The sequence below is a fragment of the Numenius arquata genome, chromosome 1, assembly GCF_964106895.1.
Source record: "Numenius arquata chromosome 1, bNumArq3.hap1.1, whole genome shotgun sequence".
Taxonomy (NCBI): Eukaryota; Metazoa; Chordata; class Aves; order Charadriiformes; family Scolopacidae; genus Numenius; species Numenius arquata.
In genome coordinates this window covers 137,958,034-137,978,709 of record NC_133576.1, presented here as the reverse complement: position 1 = coordinate 137,978,709, position 20,676 = coordinate 137,958,034, and the positions used below count along the sequence as shown (strand labels likewise).

General features: G+C 41.6%; 1 protein-coding gene across 1 annotated transcript in view; it reads left to right on the top strand.

Moving 5' to 3' along the window:
* The window catches only part of ACER3 (alkaline ceramidase 3), a 62,554-nt gene extending 42,912 nt beyond the window's left edge, over positions 1 to 19,642 (top strand). Inside the window, exons 7-11 of the mRNA XM_074152397.1 lie at positions 8,771 to 8,829; positions 13,388 to 13,489; positions 17,375 to 17,479; positions 19,252 to 19,297; positions 19,589 to 19,642. Coding sequence (XP_074008498.1) covers positions 8,771 to 8,829; positions 13,388 to 13,489; positions 17,375 to 17,479; positions 19,252 to 19,297; positions 19,589 to 19,642 — 366 coding nt within the window. The remainder of the gene's footprint in view (positions 1 to 8,770; positions 8,830 to 13,387; positions 13,490 to 17,374; positions 17,480 to 19,251; positions 19,298 to 19,588) is intronic.
* Positions 19,643 to 20,676: the final 1,034 nt, after the last annotated feature.

Genomic DNA, 20,676 nt, shown 5'->3' with positions numbered 1-20,676 from the left:
AAGGGCTACAAAGATGATGAGGAGATTATAACATCTCTCTTATGAGGAAAGACTGAGGGACTTGGGTCTTTTTAGCCTGGAGAAGAGAAGACTGAGGGGGGATCTGATCAACACCTATAAATATTTAAAGGGTGGGTGTCAGGAGGATGGGGCCAGTCTTTCTTCAGTGGTGCCCAGGGACAGGACAAGAGGAAATGGGCACAAACTTGTACATAAGAAGTTCCATCTGAAAATGAGGAGGAACTTCTTCACTGTGAGGGTGGCAGAGCCCTGGAAGAGGCTGCCCAGAGAGGTGGTGGAGTCTCCTTCTCTGGAGACATTCAAAACCCGCCTGGACACGTTCCTGTACAACCTGCTCTGGGTGGCCCTGCTTTGGCAGGGGGTTTGGCCTAGATGATCTCCAGAGATCCCTTCCAACCCCATATCATTCTGTGATTCATTCTGTGGTGTTTGGTACAGATTCTTTTTGTAGGAGCTCAAGAGTATTAATATGCATCCACTGCCTGTGGGGACAGGACTTGTATCACTTGCCTCTTCACAGGAGGTTAGAAATCATGCTCGTTTATGTATGCCATGGGTAGTTTTCCTTCACTTATGTTTTTTTTGATTAGGGATAACAGCTGAAAAATTGCCAAGCAAAAGCACTGAGCTCTTTGCAGGATAGAACTTTCAAGCCTTAATTTCTGAAATTGGTAATGCCATCGCTTGTCAAAATGCGCCTGCTGCATCAGCAGTTGTAAAAACCTGATACGTGATTCCTGTTGGTGGGTTGGTGAAGCACCGATGAATAAAACAAATTCCCAGCTGCTCCAAATAATCTCTCCTAGAAACATGAATTGTTACTCTACCTATAGATAAAAAGAGAACCTTGCCGGGATTTTTTGATAGTTAATTAAATGCTTTCTTTTTTTCCCCCTACTTACATTTTGAGCAGGAAGATACTGGCTGGGGTGAAAGCGGCAGTTTCTGATGCTTTCACTGAGCTGGTTATAACTGGTTTTGAATGAAGTCACTTAAAGTAATTTTGTTAACAACAGTGGCAGAATTTACTACTGATATTTGACTCCTATTTCTTTAGTCAATTATCTCCTCAACCTGCATTTACAGCAATAAATACATTACAGTTTCACTGTATTCCAGTTTGATGCATTGGCGTAGGTATTGTCCCATGTCACAAATGCTAAGACAAGAGATATTACGACTTGTTGGGAAAGAGGGAAATAGGGAAACTTTAAACTGTTGCCCCAGACCTTTAATTTTTGCATCTGGTTTCTCTTAGGTTCAGAATATGAATTCCCTGTTATAATTTATACACGAGGAATCAATGTAGAAAAGTTTTAGGCCCATAAAAATGCTGGACTTTTTACAACAACTCTTTCCAAATTGATTTTTATGGAGAACATACAGTTATGGCCAAATTTCAAACGTTCAAGTACTGCACTCATTTTTTTTCACAATCTTTGCAAAATAAATATGTTGTAAATCCGGAGCAAACATTTGACTGTGCAGCTGAGCAAGGTTATTTTCTTAATATTTGTCCTGTATTTTAGAGTGCACCAAAAAAAATTAAAATTCTCAGTATAATTTCAGTAAGTGTTTTCCAACTGACTGGGTTGCATAGACCTGAAGTAAAGTTAAACATGCCCGTGCAATCACAGTTTAAATCACAGTCTCAGTCCCTAACTGTATTGGAAAGCAGCGTCAGGACATAAAGCAGCATTTGATTCCTCTAGGTATTTGTCTGTGATCATCATCATTTGTCAGCCTTGCAAAAAGAGGAATAACTACCTGGACAGCTTTATATTGTTCATTGTTTAGTGTGACTTTTTTTCCCTGAAAGGAAAGCAATAAGAATGGAAAAGGATCCTATTATATTTAGTAGCCGGGATCCAAGCCTCATTTTTCAGTGAATTACTTTCTACTTTCCTTCCCAACTTAGGCTTATAAATTGCTTACTGCCAGCAGGGCATGAAGGGGATTTTAGCTTGTTATTCATGGCACAGTGGCAATGGAGACCAACTTCTTTTTCTCCATCCACATATTGCAGTCTTTGAGGGTCTTCGTGCTTTAACCATAGGAGAGATGAGATGCAGGTTTTGATCAGTCGGTGGCTACACGTCATTAGAAGGAAAAAACCACTTTCCTTCCTGACAACTGAGCTGGGATTTTTTTGCCGCCTCATCAGTTAAAGGAAAGATAGCGATGGCCTTTACAGGCACGTATTGTCTTGTTTATGTCAAAATCTCTCAGGCTAGAGCACTGTTATTACCTAATTTCCATGGTGCTGAGCAGCCCCACATCCCGGTTCCCCAGTTGTTTTTAAGCCAGCATCATTGTCAAGGCAAACAGCTATGCCTCTCCCCTCTTTCCCATCTGGCACACAAATTTCCTCTCTGATGTGAATTTGATTGGGGAACTCAACAAGATAAAACTCTCCTCAGAATTAATTTTAAATCAGATTAGTTGCTTATCCCTGTTTACTGCATGTATATTTGTGCTTATACAAGGAAAGGGGTGGGGGAAGACTGGCCATCTGTAGACACACAAATATATGACGGCCCTGGAAGCAGACCCTGGCAGTTAAACTTTTAGATTCAAGTCTTACAAGTAGCCTTCTTTTTAATATGATATGGCCTAGAAAGCTGTCGCCTACAAAGCATTGTTTTCCATCCTGATTTGTTTACTTGTTACATACCATATGCTGGCTATACACTTGTAGCGTTCAGAAACCTCAGTGGGCCAAGTTATGTGAATAATAAAATAGATCTAAAAACATGTTTTAACTGCACAGTCATCTGCTGCAAGAGTTTGAAACAAATTTTGAGCAAACGAGTAATTAAAAGATAAATAGAAAATTAGATTAAATAGCTGTTTCTTCCACGTTAGGAAATGTGATTTAAAAAATGTCTTTTGTATAGACAGTCCTGACGTGTTGTTACGGTGTCCCATGAGAAACCAAAGAAGCTGGAGAAGTAGATCACGATGAGAATTGCAAATAGGGTAAGGGAGTGACTAGTGGAAAATGACTGAAGGAGATGATGAAAGGCAGTCTCAGTCTGGACTTTCTCTGGATCAGTAGTGGGACTGCTTTTATTTAACGACCTGTAGCAGGAAAAAGTCTTGTAGTGATGATATTTGTGATGAAACGAAGTTCAGAGGCATCACTGCATACAGAGGAGGAGATGAAGAAGTAACTGGGAGACCTTGAGGACTAGGATAACAAATGATTCAGAATGGAAGAGCATGCACTGATGGGCAAATACCAATTATTCTTGTTCTAAACTGCACACAGATCACCAAAGGAGGGAGAGAGGGAGTGCCTGGATGTGTTCACTGATCACAGCATAATAATAGGACCAGTGAATGTTCTGCAACGGTGATAGAAGTAAAATACATGCATTTGATTTACCAATTAAGGTGACTTTGGGTAAGAGGGAGGGAGTGAGCGTGGGAGAAAGAGGCATTTCATTTTCCTCAATGAAAAAACTCAACAAAATTGTTCTCCACTGGTGTTTTAAATGTACAAATGCAAAGAAGGAAGTGAAACCATGATGAAATGTGTATGCAGAAGTACATACGGGAGCTGGAAACTGCATGAAGAATGTGTTATGTGAGGGCACAACCTGTTTAAACTACAGGTCCCCCAATTTGGGGGAATCTGTGGACCCACTCGATGTCCTACAGCTCTTGAGAGTCCCCTCTGCTGCTAAGGCAACACTTAGTTATGGGCTTGTGGCTAATATATTGTGGCTTTTAGTTGAATGTGTTCTTACACGCTACGTGTTCAGGTCGCTGAACAGTCTGTTAAAAATGACCTTTTCAGGGCATGTCTTCACCACAGAGCTTTTTCTACTTGGGCATTGTCCTGCTGAAGACCACGTATAAAAGTAATTTGAGTGACAGTTCACTCTGTTACACAGCTTGTTTGGGGATGTCTTCCAGAAAGCCAGACCAGCTTTCTGGCTAGTACTTCTACCTGCACGATAGCTTAGGGAATGTGGAAAGACGTTCAGACTCTCCAAAGGATCAGCTCTACAAGTCGTTGAAGGGGAAGCTGAGTTTACAGCTGTGGACGGTGTCCCAGAAGCTCTGGAGAGCTGCTCTGTGACATGTGGCAGAAGTGACTTGTGTGTCATTTTGCCATCACGTACGTGCATCTAAACAGGACCAAACCAAGTGAATCTGAATTTATTTCATTCAGGAGCTGTCAGGGCAGACTACATGGCTGTAGTACATGGCTGTAGTATTAAACAGCCATAACTGTCTGAGTGACTCGGTCTTTCACTGTCATTGTGGGGATTGTCCTTCCTTCTTGTCTCTGCTCAAATTTCTTTTCCAGAAATCCAAGAACATGTAGAAGTCTGTTTTCTTTGTTGTAAATTGCAAATACAGTTTCCAACTTCAAGTACTGAGGCTCACTACCTTTTGATAGCTGGTTAGTTTATTAATCGAGAAGCAGCGGTTGCCAAGAACCCAAAATCTCGCAGTGCGGTTCCCGGTGTGTACGCTAATATCTGAGGCTGATAAATTGACTTTATTAACGAAGGGATGGACAGAATGCCAGGAGCAGAGGAAACAGAGAAGTGGAAATAACGGGCAACTGCTGCTTTCTGTACTGGAAGGGTAGATGAAGAACCAGTTTAGTATGCTCCCCCCCAGCGTGGAGTACCAGCCTTGCCTCCGACTTGCCTAAGAAGTGAATCTATATGATTTGCTTAACTGCCTCCACACCAAAAATGCTGCCATTTCTTCCTTTCTTCCCATTTGTGAATTAGAAGGATGTTCTTCATATTTGGCCTTCATATCAGGTAATCTACTGGGTATTTATAAGACTTTGGGTTTTTCCCCATTGCAAAGATACAGGCTTCAAAGCTGAAATAAATGAAGCTTTATTTGCATCTTAAACAGCAAAGAGGGAACTGTCTGGTGATAACAAAAGATGATGAGATTCCGCTGCTTCCTTTTGTTTCAGTTGTAGTGCAAGGGTGTCCTTTGGCTTACAATTTAAAAGCACTGTGAGACAAAATAGCACAAAACTTGCTTGGGTTTTTTTCTGTTACTTAAATGATTTGTCAGTTAAAGAAGAACAAAGAGAGCTAAAGGAATTGAAAAAATTGAGTTAACTTGAATAAGGTAGATTTTTTTTATTTTAGTTTAGAATCACAGAATGGTTCGGGTTGGAAGGGACCTTAAAGACCATCGACTTCCAACCCCCCTGCCATGGGCAGGGACACCTCCCACCAGACCAGGTTGCTCAAAGCCCCATCCAGCCTGGCCTTGAACCCCTCCAGGGATGGGGTAGCCACAGCTTCTCCAGGCAACCTGTTCCAGTGTCTCACCACCCTCACAGGAAAGAATTTCCTCCTAACATCTAGTCTAAATCTCCCCTCTTTCAGTTGAAAACCGTTACCTCTCATCCTGTGGCTCCACTCCCTTATAAATAGTCCCTCCCCATACTTTATCCTTCTTTGGGTGGAAAGATAATAGCTAACAAATAGTAAACGCACAGGTGGTAAAGGAGTAAAAGTGCTGCTCCCTGGAGTATAAACTAAGTTGTGTGGCTCGGTTTATAGATCTCCCTAGTAAGATCCAGCTGTAGCGAGATGTGCAGCCGCAATCTCTGCATCTCACAGCGACACCTCCTCGACGTTTGCCTTCAGTGTGAGGAGGAGGATTGGGGCATGCAGAGCAGAACAGTTTGTTGTTCCAGTCTTTCACAGGCTTTTAAACACGAGCGTGTTTTACCGCTAACAACCTGGTTGTGTGGGGGAGCGGAAAAGGCAAGAAATTGAAGTGTCAACTCTGGGCATATTTTTCTTCAGTCGCTGCAAGGTTCTTTTTATGTTTTTTTCCATCCTCCCTCCGTTAAGACTGTCCTCTCCTCTTCTGCAAGCCATTAAGCAACTCACTAGGAGATACCAAACCGGAGGCTCTAGAAAGAAAGCTTTTCTTAGCTTTTGCTCTTTCCAGCTTGTAGAAGCTGCTGGAAAAAAAAAAAAAATAGAATTTTTAGCCTGTGTTTTACCTGGGTTTTGGGCTGCCTATAAACAACGTTTCTCTAGGCAGAGTCTGACATTATTCAGCTCATTGTGCAATGAACCCAAGAGCAAATTGGGTAAAAGCGTGAAGGTGGGCATGCCCCTAATGGGTATGATAGAAATTTCTCTTCGTGGGTAGATTTTTCCTGAATCTCTGCTGCAGAAGAGCATTTTAGGAATGGAAATTATAAGAAGGAGGAGATCGGAAAGGAAAGGGCATCAAACTGTGATTTGGATTCCAGAGGAGCCTTTCTATGGATTTCTTCCTCTGTGCCGTCCCTCTCTTAGGATAAATTACTGGATTTGATCAAGAAAACGAAACAGGCTGTTTTAAATGAGGCTGATGAAGTAAAATGGCATTTAATTTTTAAATTTAGTCTTCATTTCTTATATGGTGGGGTCTTCTTAGGCAAAATGTCAGTGATGGAGAATTGTACCAGTGTGCAGCACCTGGCACACCTGCGGTGTCCCCTCTCTACCTTTAGCTTGGGACTGATAAAACACTTGATACTCAGGCTGTGTCTAGCAGGTTTTGCTGGGATTTTTTTTTTTCCTGATTTATGCGCTGTACCACAGCAAGGGAACTGGAATCAGCTAACAGTTTGGGTTTTTTTATAAAGTACAAGCCAGAACCAATTAGCCTTTCAAATATTTTTTGCTTTGTTTAGCTCTACAGAGCAGAACACACAGTAGTAGCAGTTTAGTTACTGAAGTTATTTGATCTGACTCTGAATGCAAATAAAGAGCTGCTGTGCTGAATGACTTTGCATAGTCAGTATTGGCACTTGCTTTTACCTGTTGTCAAACATAAGGGCTCTGTTGACTGCCTTGTTCTGTATATATGCCCTGATAATATGGTGCGTGCTGCTAACCTCATCCTTAAAGCCAAAAGGATTTTGAAATTTTGCCTTTATGGGCTTTTGAAAGGTAGGATTCACTTTGTGTTATTACAGCGATCTATTTTATGGCAGATGACTAGACACGTGCATGTGCTTGGAGGATAGTAGTAGCTGAATGTCCCAGTTCCAGCAGAGTAAGAGGTAGTCCTTGCCTTGAAGGCAGCATAGCTTCAAAGAAGGAAAGGTATGAGGAGGTCAGTAGAACGTGGTAAGGATACTGGTTTGTAAGCACACCTCTGTGAGGTTTAGTGGCTTTTAAAAATCATAGAATGGCTTGGGTTGGAAGGGACCTTAAAGATCATCAAGTTCCAACCCCCCTGCCATGGGCAGGGACACCTCCCACTAGACTAGGTTGCTCGAAGCCCTGTCCAACCTGGTCTTGAACACCTCCAGGGATGGGGCAGCCACAGCTTCTCTGGGCAACCTGGGCCAGGCTCTCACCACCTTCACAGGAAAGAATTTCTTCCCAAGATCTAATCTAAGTCTCCCCGCTTTGAGTTTGAAGCTATTACCCCTTGTTGTATCACTGTACTTCCTTCATCAAGAGTCCCTCCCCATCTCTCCTGGAGCCCCTTTAGGAACTGGAAGGGGCTCTAAGGTCTCCCTGGAGCCTTCTCTTCTCCAGGATGAACCCCCCAACTCTCTCAACCTGTCCTCACAGCAGAGGGGCTCCAGCCCTCCCAGCATCTCCATGGCCTCCTCTGGCCAAATAAATGGTCTCCAGAGCTGGACACAGTACTCCATATGGGGTCTCATGAGCACAGAGTAGAGTAGGCAGCAAAGGTTTACCATTTTTCTGTTTCATGTAAAACAAGACAGCATTACCTGGTAGTCAACTAAAAATGAGAAAGGAAAGTCAGCGAAAAAGAAGAGGAGAATAGTGAGGGGCTTGTGGGCCAGTGGAGAGAGGCAAAGACCAAGGCACGATGCTTGGAACAAACTGCCTTTTGGCAGGAGGAAAACGGTGTTCAGAATAAAAAGCACAGAGAGCAATTTAATGTCACCGCTGTCTGAAAATCCTCCCTGCTGCAGTGACTTCTGCACCACTTTTCAGGCATGACTGACCACATTTCTTCTCTTCTTCAGTCTGTACGTCTTGGAGATCATGTTATGTGGATCCTAAGCTTGTAAATAAAAAAAGGGAGTGTGATTTAAAGATCACGAGGCAGAAAATAAATGATTACTTTGACTTTTTCTATAAGTCAGGTGATTACATTCAAATTCATTAAGCCTATACTGAGCCAGATTTTGCTCCTGGATCTTTTCAGAGCGTGCAGCCTTCCCACTGTATAATTAAATTGAATCCCAACAATCTGTAATAGTTTGTTCTAAATGCTGCCTGGAAAGTTTCTTCCGTACTGACTCTCAGTGTGGGCATAGTGCATAGTCTCTTCGGGTATCTGCTTTCAGGAAAAAATATTAATCAGATATCAGTGCAGGAAGTGTAGCTTTCAAAAACCGTTTTAGCCAATTCTTACACAATCCTGGGCTAAAATGCAGAGATACAGAGGAGATGGTAGGAGTTAAGTTACCATTTTGATTTCAGGATGCTTACTGACTGCCATCTAGTGTTCACTTTCTGATTCAAAAAACGGAAACAGCGGTTCTGCCCAACTGACTTTTCCTGCAAGTGCCTAAAGGGCATGGTTTATAATATACTTTTATTTGAAACTTTTATGGAAGACTTTCTGGAGAGGAATTTAGAGGGGATATTATTTTCCTGAGACTAAGAAATAAAAATCAACAGAGGCTTCAGAATTTTTTTACTCCTGTCGTATTTTATAAAGTCTCTTGAATCCAGCTGCTGAATTTTATCTCTGTTTTTATTTCCAGATCATGTATGGAACACTAGTATCCATTATAGTTCTACGATCTGTGTATATAGTATTATGGTAAGTAGTCATTTAGTTCAGCATTATAAGATATAACTTAACATTTGCATTTTTTTTTTTTTTTTGGTGGGCTTAACATGAAAAATTGGCAATGGCAAAATTTCTTTAACTAGGTAAAATTTTTTTTTAACTGGCTTGCATAATGCAAGCTCACGTGCTCTGCTTGGTTTAAAGGGAATGGCTCATCTCCTTGAATTTTTTTAAAGCCACTGGGATAACATTAAAAAAACCTGGGAACTCCACACTTATCCAGACTTCAGCTTATAGCCTGGGACTTCAAGGGGAATTGAGTTTCTGTCTTCATATTGCTGGGTAACATGTGAAATCTATTACTGATGTCCAAACGTCGATGATGGTACTTGGAGAGAGGTGAGAGTAAGACTGCAGAGTTAATGTTTTCTATGGGTTAATATGTTCCTTTCCTCTTCCCTACTCAAATATCTAAAATTCAGATGTAAAAGATAATAACACAGAATCACAGAATCACATGGGGTTGTAAGGGACCTCTGGAGATCATCTAGTCCAACCCCCTGCCAAAGCAGGTCCACCTAGAGCAGGTTGCACAGGAACGTGTCCAGGTGGGTTTTGAATGTTTCCAGAGAAGGAGACTCCACCACCCCCCTGGGCAGCCTATTCCAATGCTTCTGCCAGAGGGTTATATGATAGTTTTCCTTACGGTTTTCCCTGGTTAAAGTTAGGTATACATTATGGAAATTGAAATTAGAACTATTAGAACAAACAAAAGGGTATTAGGAATGTTAGGAGTCATTGAGAAGCAGTAAAATCGTCAGAGCACAGACTTGGTGAGTAAAAGGGAAGAAAAAGGAATTGAATCAATATTGAAGTAAATACATACTTTTTGCTCTCAGGAGCTCAGGTGGTTGCCCCTTCTTGTCTTTCCCCTGGGAATAGTTGGAGTTCTCCTGTGTTTGGGGATTGCTCCTGAAAATTACTCATTCTCTCTACTGTCTTCATTCTAAATGTACTTTTTGTTAAACTTTGTTTTAGAGTTACACAGGAATCTGTTCAGGAGCTCAAGGAAGAATTTAACAAAAGATGTGAATTTAAAGTAGATCCATTGAATCACCTTCCAATTGCAATTTTGATTAATTTGGTTCGGCTTTCCCCAAGAAATTCCCACAGACCAAGTGTAAATGTTCACAGACTTTTATCAAGCAAGAAAATCTTAAAACCGGTAGCATGGTTTCTGCAGCTTTAGAAACAATCATCAGTTTAAAGGCCCTTTTGAAACCCACGAACATGGAAATTTTAATCTTAACTTAGAGATCTTAAGTGATATTACCTTAATTCACTTCCAAGGGAAACTTAAGTTGAATCAAGTTCAGGTTGTTTTAATTTTATTCTTATACAAGGATTTAACACAGTTCTAATCACTTAGATTAAATTTCTTTCTGTCTGTGTAGACAAACCCTTGGTCCTGGGATCTTTCCAGTTCTGCAAATTCCACACCCTTGTGCATTCTCATGATTTCTGAAGCATTTCATTGTCGTCTTTGATTTCCTCCAGCAAAGTCTGTCTCTGAAGTTCCACCTGTTTTTTCACTTCAATTTTAGCAAGATCACTTCATTGCAACATTGCCCCACAAAGACTTGCTTCCTCCTTTGGTTATGTTATGCAAACTGGTTAGAAAGTTGGGATGGGGAGAGAAGCAGGTTTAAACTAATTCTAAATTTTAACTGAACTACTATTAATTTTAAATTAGTTCTACAGGAGAAGCTGTGCCAGCCTGAAGGTATACATTCTTTTCTTGAAAAGTCATCCCCAAGTACACTTTTGGATTTACTTCCTTTACGTTGCTAGAACATAATCTTTCCTTTCCATCGATAGTGCTAGCACTTGCCCAAGCCTGTTTCAACTTACATATCAACCCCAATTTCTGCTTATTTTGGTTCTTACTTCCTTAATATATATTAGCTTCCTATCACTCATCTTTCTTAGCACAGGTCTTGAAGTCACTCTGAGCTTAAATAAAATCTCAGAACAGTGTGTTACTCCTTCCAGGCTGCTGCCTCCTCATATCTTCGTCTTTTGTTGCTGTTCCTGCCTGTTTCCCCCACACTTTTTACCTCTTTCTTGGGTCTCCTTCCTTCCCAAGATTACAACTTGGCAAATGTTGGTGCTCTGTTCGCAAAGCATGTTCCCCATTAATAAGTGATGCCAGCCTCTCTCTCATTCCTTCGCAAAACAACACCATTTATTCCCTGAGCAATTCTAGCTATAATTACCTGATTACCAGCACGTATAATATAGCATTTAGTGCTCTTTCATTTCCTGGGCTTGCTTATGTCTCTAGAGCACCGAGTCGGGAATATTACAGTGTAGTCTCTGCCATGTACTGTGTGATGCTCCATGCATTTATTAGACTAAACAAATAGTAATTTTGCTATTTTCTATTGGCAGTGCACTTATTGTGAACATGTACAACTTGTATCTCGTTAGCGTGCCCGGTGGAAGAAGCTCTACCTGTTGGGTTTTGCGTATTTGCCAGCACTCACAGCTCTGAAACAGGCGCTGTGTATAACACAGTGGAGAAAAAGCAGCTCAGGAATGTGTTTTAACCCAGAATCTAAACTGTATATTCATAACGCTTAAAAATAACTTGAACGGTATTTCATGGCAGCCTTTTAGGGTTGGAATTGGCATTTGCTTTTGGACTTGTCTTATTAGTTGGAAAGGAGAAAATGCTACCAACTTCCATGTAGGAAGTTTACAATTCCACGGTCCAACGTGAATGCAGATAGTGAGGGTAAATTTATTAACAATTCACTTTATTGCACCTGATTTTTAAAGTGTGTTTCCCATATGCTGAAGAGGAATATTTTTTTTCCCCTCCCAAAATTAAATTGTCAATACTGGCCCTAGTCTTGTTCAACGTATTCATCAATGACCTGGATGAGGGGATGGAGTGTACCCTCAGCATGTTTGCTGGCGACACAAAACTGTGAGGAGTGGCTGACACACCAGAAGGCTGTGCCACCATACAGCAAGACCTGGACAGGCTGGAGAGCTAGGTAGAGAAGAACCTAATGAAATTCAACAAGGGCAAGTGTAGAGACCTTGGAAGGAATAATCCTGTGCACCAGTACAGGTTGGGGGCTGACCTGTTGGAGAGCAGCTCTGTGCAAAAAGACCTGGGAGTCCTGGTGGACAAGTTGACAATGAACATTGGAACAGGCTGCCCAGGGAAGTGGTTGAATTGCCATCCCTGGAGGTATTTAAAAGACAGGTAAATGTAGTGCTGAGGGACACGGTTTAGTGGTGGTTTTGGCAGTGTTAGGTTAAAGATCATCAACTCAATGATCTTAAAGGACCCTTCCAACCTAGCAATCCTACGAGCCAGCAATGTTCTCTTGTAGCCAAGAAGGCAAATGGTCTGCTAGGGTGCATTAAAAAGAGTGTGGCCAGCAGGTCAAGGGAGGTCATCCTCCCACTCTACTCTACCCTGCCCTGGTGAAGCCACAACTGGAGTGCTGTGTCCAGTTCTGTGCTTCCCAGTTCAAGAAGGACAGAGAACTACTGGACAGAGTCCAGCGGAGGCTACGAAGATGATCAAGGGACTGATGAGGAAAGGCTGAGACCTGGGTCTGTTTATTTAGCCTGGAGAAGAGGAGACTGAGAGGGGATCTCATCAATGCTTATCAGTATCTAAATGGCGGATGTCAAGAGGATGGGTTTGGAGTCTTTTCAGTGGTGCCCAGTGACAGGACAAGGGGCAACGGGCAAAAACCGGAACACAGGAAGTTCCATCTGAAAATGCAGAAAACCTTCTTTCCTGTGAGGGTGCCAGAACCCTGGAACAGGCTGCCCAGAGAAGTGGTGGAGTCTCCTCCTCTGGATATATTCAAAACCTGCCTGGATGGGTTCCTATCCAACCTGCTCTGGGTGGCCCTGCTCTGGCAGGGGGGTTGGACTAGATGATCTCCAGAGGTCCCTTCCAACCCCATATCATTCTGTGATTCTGTGACATTTTTCCATCCCTGATAGAACTTGGTGATAAGATACAACATGAAATTACTGTTTTCTAAAACCATTCATTTGGTTAGTTGTTGGTCCTGGTGGTCTGCATTCGTAAAAGATTATAGTAATTTTAAAAGAATTTAATCAAGTGCCCTAATATAGCAATATCATGTATTGGAAAAGAGCCACCTCTTCTGGGAGAGTCCCAATTTGTAACATGGCTATTTTTTTAACTGAAAAATTATACATGAGTCTGAAGAATTAGTACCTTGTAGCCAACTTCGGTTTTCCCACTTACTTGTTGCGTTAGGAGAGAGCAGTATTTAGGGGAACAATTAGAAATATAGAAGTAAAATATTTAAAAGACCAGTCTTGGAGAATGTGAATTCAGGAGAGAGGGGAGGAGATAAAATACAATATTTAAATAGATGAGATTGGAAGTTGATGTTTTTTCTTTTGGAAAAAAAAAAAAAAAAGCAGTTTATTTGTATGCAGTAGTATTTATATATGTTGCATAAAAGCTGTCTTTAAAGAATCTTGAGCTAAACTTTGCATTATTTCTCTCTCTCTGTCTCTCTAGGGTATACCCATGGCTTAGAGGTCTAGGCTATACATCTTTAACTGTATTTTTAATGGGATTTTTTCTCTGGAATGTGGACAATATTTTCTGTGATAAGTTGAGGTGAGTACATTCACTTTGTCTGGATAGCTCTTAATAGTCTTATGGCATAAAGCTTTGCTTTTTCTGGGGTGTATATTCAAGTCCATCTCATGGTATGTGTGGTACACTGCCCGCAAAGCATTCACAGGGGTTTTGCCCAGTTTGCTCGTGACTCAACAGTTTTTAAACTTTTTTTTTATATGCATGAGTATATTTATTTTTTTTAAATAAGTGATATTTCTCTTTAATGTCAATTTAAATTGAAAGAGTAGTGTCACTGAAGTAATTTTGAGGATGTGTGGCTTGCTAAAGCCTGCTATCCACACTTGATTTCACCTGAATGAGTTTTTTATCCTGCTTTTTTATTGGTTTCTGCTCTTGCCATTTTCCAGGAAAATATCAAAAGCAGTAGTTCTGCAGGGTAAAGAAATATTGCGATATATCTGTCACCAATAAACAACAGCTGTTGCAGCATCTTAGAAAGAGCAGTAACTCTGTGAGCCAATACATTGTGCTTGGCTGTCATTATTAGCCTGAAGTCTTCTGGCTTAGCACTTGTAGAGGAGGCCAGGAATGACTTCCTCTCTGTTTAATGAATTGCCAAATGGGGTAAAAAAGGCTTCCAAACAAAGCTTGTAGGAACCCACCATCTCCTCCTGTGGCTAGATAGCCCGTCCATGCAAGAAAAAACAACAGACCAGCAGGTTGTTTTCTTAATTGACTGTTCCTCTGGAACTGCAGCTGGGTTACAGCAATCCCAGGCACAAATCCAGGTTGGGCAGAGAATGGATTGAGAGCAGCCCTGAGGAGAAGGACTCGGGGGTGCTGGTGGATGAGAAGCTCAACACAAGCTGACAATGTGCGCTGGCAGCCCAGAAAGCTCCCTGCATCCTGGGCTGCATCCCCAGCAGCGTGGCCAGCAGGGTGAGGGGGGGGATTCTGCCCGTCTGCTCCGCTGTGGGGAGACATCCCCCCAGTGCTGCTTCCAGCTCTGGGGCCTCAGCACAGGAGAGACATGGACCTGTTGGAGCAGGGCCAGAGGAGGCCACGGAGATGCTGGGAGGGCTGGAGCCCCTCTGCTGTGAGGACAGGCTGAGAGAGTTGGGGGTTGAGTTCTCATCCTGGAGAAGAGAAGGCTCCAGGGAGACCTTAGAGCCCCTTCCAATTCCTAAAGGGGCTCCAGGAGAGATGGGGAGGGACTCTTGATGAAGGAGTGGAGCCATAGGATGAGGAGGAATGGTTTTAAAGTGGAAGAGAGGAGATTTAGATTAGATCTCAGGAAGAAATTCTTTGCTGTGAGCATGGTGAGAGCCTGGCCCAGGTTGCCCAGAGAAGCTGTGGCTGCCCCATCCCTGGAGGTGTTCAAGGCCAGGTTGGATGGGGCTTTGAGCAACCTGGTCTGGTGGGAGGTTTCCCTGCCTGTGGCAGGGGGTTGGAACTGAATGATCTTTAAGGTCCCTTCCAACTCAAGCCATTCTGTGATTCTGTGAACTGGACAACTGCACCTTTCTTCTGCTTGGTTGTGATGCATGTGTTCCGCCACAAGCTGGAGGAGATAGAAGGATTGATGCCAGAATCCTGAAAATCCATTCTTGACTCTCTGATACACTGCTATGTGGCTGTATCTGTGGTGTAGAGAACTGTAGGTGGCTTTGTCAGGGTCAGATCGTAGCGTGCTGTAAAGAAGTCGAGTGTTTTCCATCTGTCCCTTTTAGCTCTGTAGTCTTTGCGCTAGTTTGGGCCATTTGAAAGTTAACTTCAACAGAGTTTTCTTGAAAAAAAAATTTTATTTTATATATATAAAATTTATTTTATAGATATATAAAAAAATTTATTTTATATATATATATTATAAAAAATATATTTTAAAAAAATAAATAGGTGTACCGATATAATACACGGTGCCTCATCCCTAGAAACGCTTGATACAGATGGCATAGAAAAGCTATTTTCCAACCCAAGCGGGTGATAGACAGTGACTTTGCAAATATTGGCATCAGGGTTGATTTTTGCAGCTGTGTCATGTCACTGCTGAGATCATACCCCCCAGTTCACTAATCCTGCTGAGCTGCTACGGGTCCAAGGGGCTTTTGAACTTGTTCCTAGGCTCAAAAGATGACACCAGCTGCTGCAACGCTTTTTTTCCATCCTCATTTTGTAAAGCGGGGGGGAAAAAAAAACTTTGCATATTTCCTGTAATAGTTGTTTGGTTATGGTGCTGGAAAAAAATCAAATATGCTTGTTTACTAGCTTTAATGAGGTATCTGCAGAGCCTTGAGTTTCTCCAGGTGGTATTATAACTTGAACCTTTGGAGAAAATATATTCCAGTTCCTTGTAGTTTTTTATTCTCTAAAGATCTAACTTGTGATTCATCCACCTACCTGCTGGTTTTGGTTTTAATGTTCAGAATTGTATTTTGGTTCAGGTTTTGTTTTTCCATTGTATTTCATTAAATTTGGAGTTTATTTAAAACAAAAAAAAAATAAAATAATAAATGTATAACACTCAGCTTCCCTGTCTCCAGGCACTTCTGAGTTTGAGCTTTGAGATTTCCTGCCATCCGAAGGCTCAGAGGCTCTGTCGGGGTGACAGTCTATGTGTCCCACTGTGTCACTCCCGGGCTGAGTGAATCACAGCTCCGTGTTCATATTTGTCACTGAGCAGCTCTGGGAACTAAGCAGTAGCTCAGGGATTAGCGTTCAGTCAGGGGGACTGAATGCTGTAACACCAAGCCGTAAATAAGTATTACAGAAGCTGCAGATTTTTCTTCCTTAACACCTGCGATCATTGTTTTCCCTTTTTTGTTTTGACTGAATGTGAAATGAAAGTTAAGAAAAACAGGCAGCTACAAACATTCCAGCATCAACCAAAAGAGGCGTTACCTGCAGAAGCCAAGTGAGCAGGAGAAATCAGGGCAATGTGGTTCCTTCACCTTCTTTATTTACAACCCTTAGCTTCTTCCCAAGTAGGTCACACACTACACCTCTGCAAAATAAAAGCATGTTGGTGGAGAATTTCAGACCCTTTGCTTTCATTGCCTCCTCACTAAACACTTGTTTTGTCGCTGTTTTAAGAGCACAACAGAGAAAGGCAAGCTAAGCTGCCATGGAGCTGGTGGTGTGATAGGCTCCGGGGAGACCTTGTAGCGGCCTTCCAGTACCTAAAGGGGGCTACAGGAGAGATGGGGAGGGACTCTTTTATCAGGGAGTGGAGCAATAGGACGAGGGTAATGGTTTTAAACTGAAAGAGGGGAGATTTAGATTAGATACTAGGAAGAAATTCTTTGCTGTGAGGGTGTTGAGACACTGGCCCAGGTTGCCCAGAGAAGCTGTGGCTGCCCCATCCCTGGAGGGGTTCAAGGCCAGGCTGGATGGGGCTTTGAGCAACCTGGTCTGGTGGGAGGTGTCCCTGCCCATCGCAGAGGGGTTGGAACTCGATGATCTTTAAGGTCCCTTCCAACCCAAACTGTTCTATGATTCTACGATCACCAGTTATAAAGTGGTGATGTCTGATGGATCCCATTTCCTCTCAGACCTTAAATTCAGCATCTCATGCTATGGACATTCATTGGGTTCATTGGGTTTTGGGGAGGAAAATGGTGAAACTCATTTGGGACTGTGGGATGCCATAAATATATTACCTGAAATTTGAGTCCAGAAGTATCTGATCACTCATTGTATGAAGAAGTGAGCACTTTCTTAACTGTGTAAGCAAGCCAGTTTGTTTATGTCTTTCTGTACTGGCAGTGTAAGGTGTAAGTGCTGTTCCTCATCTGCTGAAAGCCTGACTACGTGAAGCCTCACTTGTGAAGCACATGCCTCAGATACGGAAATATTAACGTGTGATTTGAGACTGCTTAGCTTGAAAAAAAAACCCAAGCATCTCATGAAGTTTCTTTCTTCCAGAGCACTACGAGAGAAGATGCCTCCTGTTGTGGGAGCTGTGACACAGTTTCATGCGTGGTGGCATATTCTCACAGGCCTGGGCTCTTACCTTCATATCCTGCTAAGGTAGGAAACGTTTTCTAAACTGGACGTGCGTAAAGCAATCTTAGAAGTTTTCCCAGGTTCAGATATACTTCAAAATGTATCGACCAAAAAGAGCAGGAAAACGACTTCTTACTAAGCTGGTGAGAGTTTTTCTTCCCTCTTTGCAGCTGGTCTAAAAACTCTCTAAATATAATTTATAAAAATGTAATCATTAATCTTTAAATCTTTAAATAGCTCTGGTTCTTCAGGACAATGCAATTCAGAAATGGGAACCTTGTAGCAGTTAAACTGCAAAACTATTTGACAGTGTATTAATTTCAAAATATAAGCTATTAATACCTTTCTGTTCTTGAGCAGTGATCCTGAAGTACTTAAACATGTTTAATTTTGGAAGCATAGCTGACCTTTTTGATAGGCGCTGTCGCTCCTGGAAACTAACAGGCATCATGCTGTAGAGCAGGAGGGTGATGGCTGGAGCGGTTGGAGCAGAGCTGTTCCCAGAACCGCAGGATATCAGTTTTAGAAGGAGACAGACTTAAAGGAGAGCTTCAGTTCCCAAGTCGGCAGCCTCCAGATTTTTGTCTCTGTTTTTGTTCTATACCACCATCTAGTGGTACCAGGAACAGAAAGAGAATTTAAACTGGAATCTGTATTTCTGTATTACAGAATTACAGAATTTCTGTAGTTTGTTCATTACGTAACGAACTAATATTTTACCACTTCATCATAAGAGAATGTCTGTTTAACGGATACGTTCTTGTAGTTGAGAAAGCTTGGTTACATATCGGGGTTTTTTACGTCTAACATAATCTCCTTTTTTTTGGTCAGATGTTAAAATAGACAGTAAAAGGAAAATATAAGGAAAATAAGTACATTTCCAGTAGCTATTCTGATAGTTGTTTTTTTTTTTTTAATATACATATGATCTGAAAGGTTCCTTCCAACGTAGGCAATTCTATGATTCTGTGTCTATCTATATGTACCTGTATATATGTGTGTATATAAAATATGTCATGGTATGTGGAAAACAGCTGCTCCGCTTTGGCTGACAGGTTGTCTGCTGCCCTAAACAGCTTGAGATAATAATCATCTGAAGAAAATTCCTTACAGAAAGCAAGCTGATGCAAACAGTTTGGAGAGCACAGGGAAAGGTTTTTCCAGTGTGCTGCACAGGGAAAATAATTTGGGTTTGCATCCTCTAGCCCTTGGGGAATGTGCAGATGTCTGATTTGTCTGCCCTGCTCCAATGCTTTCCCTGCAGTAGTTTCCCTAGGATTTTCTTAGCCACGCAGTGGCATCACCTGTGTCTGCTTAAGAGAGTGAGGTCATACACAGGAAAAGATCCACGGAGGGGAGAAGGGTGTGTAAGAACAAAAATGAGATACAGAATCAAGCTGGGCTGCTCCCCCCTCTACCCCCCCTTCACGTCTGCTACATTTTGTGGTACACTGATTTAATTTCGTCCTTCCAAAATGTCTAGTCCCTGTTTAGTCTTTTCCATAGTGGAGAGACAATTTCCTTCTCTGGGTTTCTCTCCTTCTCCCCACGTAGATGATAGGGTCAATTAGCAAACTAATCATGGTCTAACACGGAGGGATTTACTGTAGGCTGATATCTCCTACTGTGCATAAATCTAGGCAGAATGGGTAGCTCTGCAATCACAGAAGCGATTCTGTTCTAGTTGGAAAATAAAACTCGGATTAGTACATCATTATTATTATTCTGTGACTCTGATTATTTTATATGCTTTCTTATACATGAATTTTTAAGCATGCTTTTCTCCTCTTCCTCAGTTTATACACAAGGACGCTTTTCCTGAAGCACAGGCCAAAGGTGAAGGTAAGTAAGCGATATTTTGGGTCTGTTAATGCACTGCAGCGTTCGGATAGCTTGTGCTTTGAACTTGAATTGGGGATCACTGATTACAATTAGGCTTTTATTAGTATTATAGTATTTTATATACTATATATTGTATTATTATTGTATTATTAAGGTACTACCTTTGATTTCTCCTTACATCCCAAGAAGTGCAGTTGAAATGATGGTTAACAGTGTGTGGTTTCCATTTCAAGCGACATAATATTCCAGGAAATCTTTCCCTTTTTCCTATTTTTTTTTTCTTTTTAACAGTTTGTTTTCGGAATATGGCCTGTTCTTCTTGTGGAGCCGCCCAAGAAGCTTTGACTGAGACCCAGGCTGTCCCGTGCCATCACCGAGCCTTGGCTGAATAAAGCGATTCAACACTTAACTATTGCTGAAGTGTCAAAATTCTGGATCAATTCAAGTACCGTTGCGCTAAAAGGACTTCTCTGTGTTATTAGGCCAACCGGCCGGAGCAGAGCAAAGAGTTGGCACACTAGGGAAATAATGTTTAGTACAGCTTTATTCTAAGTTGTTAAAACAAAGATTAAGACACAATATTTTTTTTTTCTGTATATATTGTATAGCTGATGATACTGAGCTAATATTTCGTGCTGGTCACAGAAAACTAACCATTTTGGAAGTGGATTGCATACGTTTTTCATTCAGTTGTTGTTCTTTCTGTGGTTTAAACTAATATTAGTAACTGAATGACAAAACCAGGCCATTGATGGCCAAGCTAAGCATTTGTGTGGCCTATAGTGAACTGAATGCTTAACCTGAACTACTTTCATCTTGCACTTTTATACGATTAATGAAGTATGTAATGGTTGATTTAGGGCTTTATCCTGTCTTGCTTTCCCACGGCCTCCTTTGCAATTTATAAGGGGAAGCTTGTGCCATTTAGTTCATTCTGTACCAAGCTTCCATTTTCTCTTTAGTCCAACTGAGGAACGTCATGGAGGATGTTCCAGGGTGTGACCGGCAGAAGACACTTAAGATGGTGAAACATTATAAGGGTTCTTGTTTGTGTGTGGAAACTGAACTCCTAATTTGTTTGACCAGTGATCCATCAGGAGACTGCGGGGTGACTGTATAAACACAGGAAATACTTTTGTTGTTGTTTTTTATAATTATTATTTACATGCCTCCTTTTTCTATCTCTACTTCTTACTCCCCGTGTCCCATTCATCCCACAGATTGACAAACACCTTAGATGTGTGCTAGTTCAGCTTTGAATTCATCTCTTCCCCTTATTTCGCAAGTCTTAAATACTGGTCTGACTTTCAGAAGCATCTTCTTAATTCAGAAATCTTGAGGAAAGAGTAAAGGACAAGATTGACCTTGAGGATACCCCA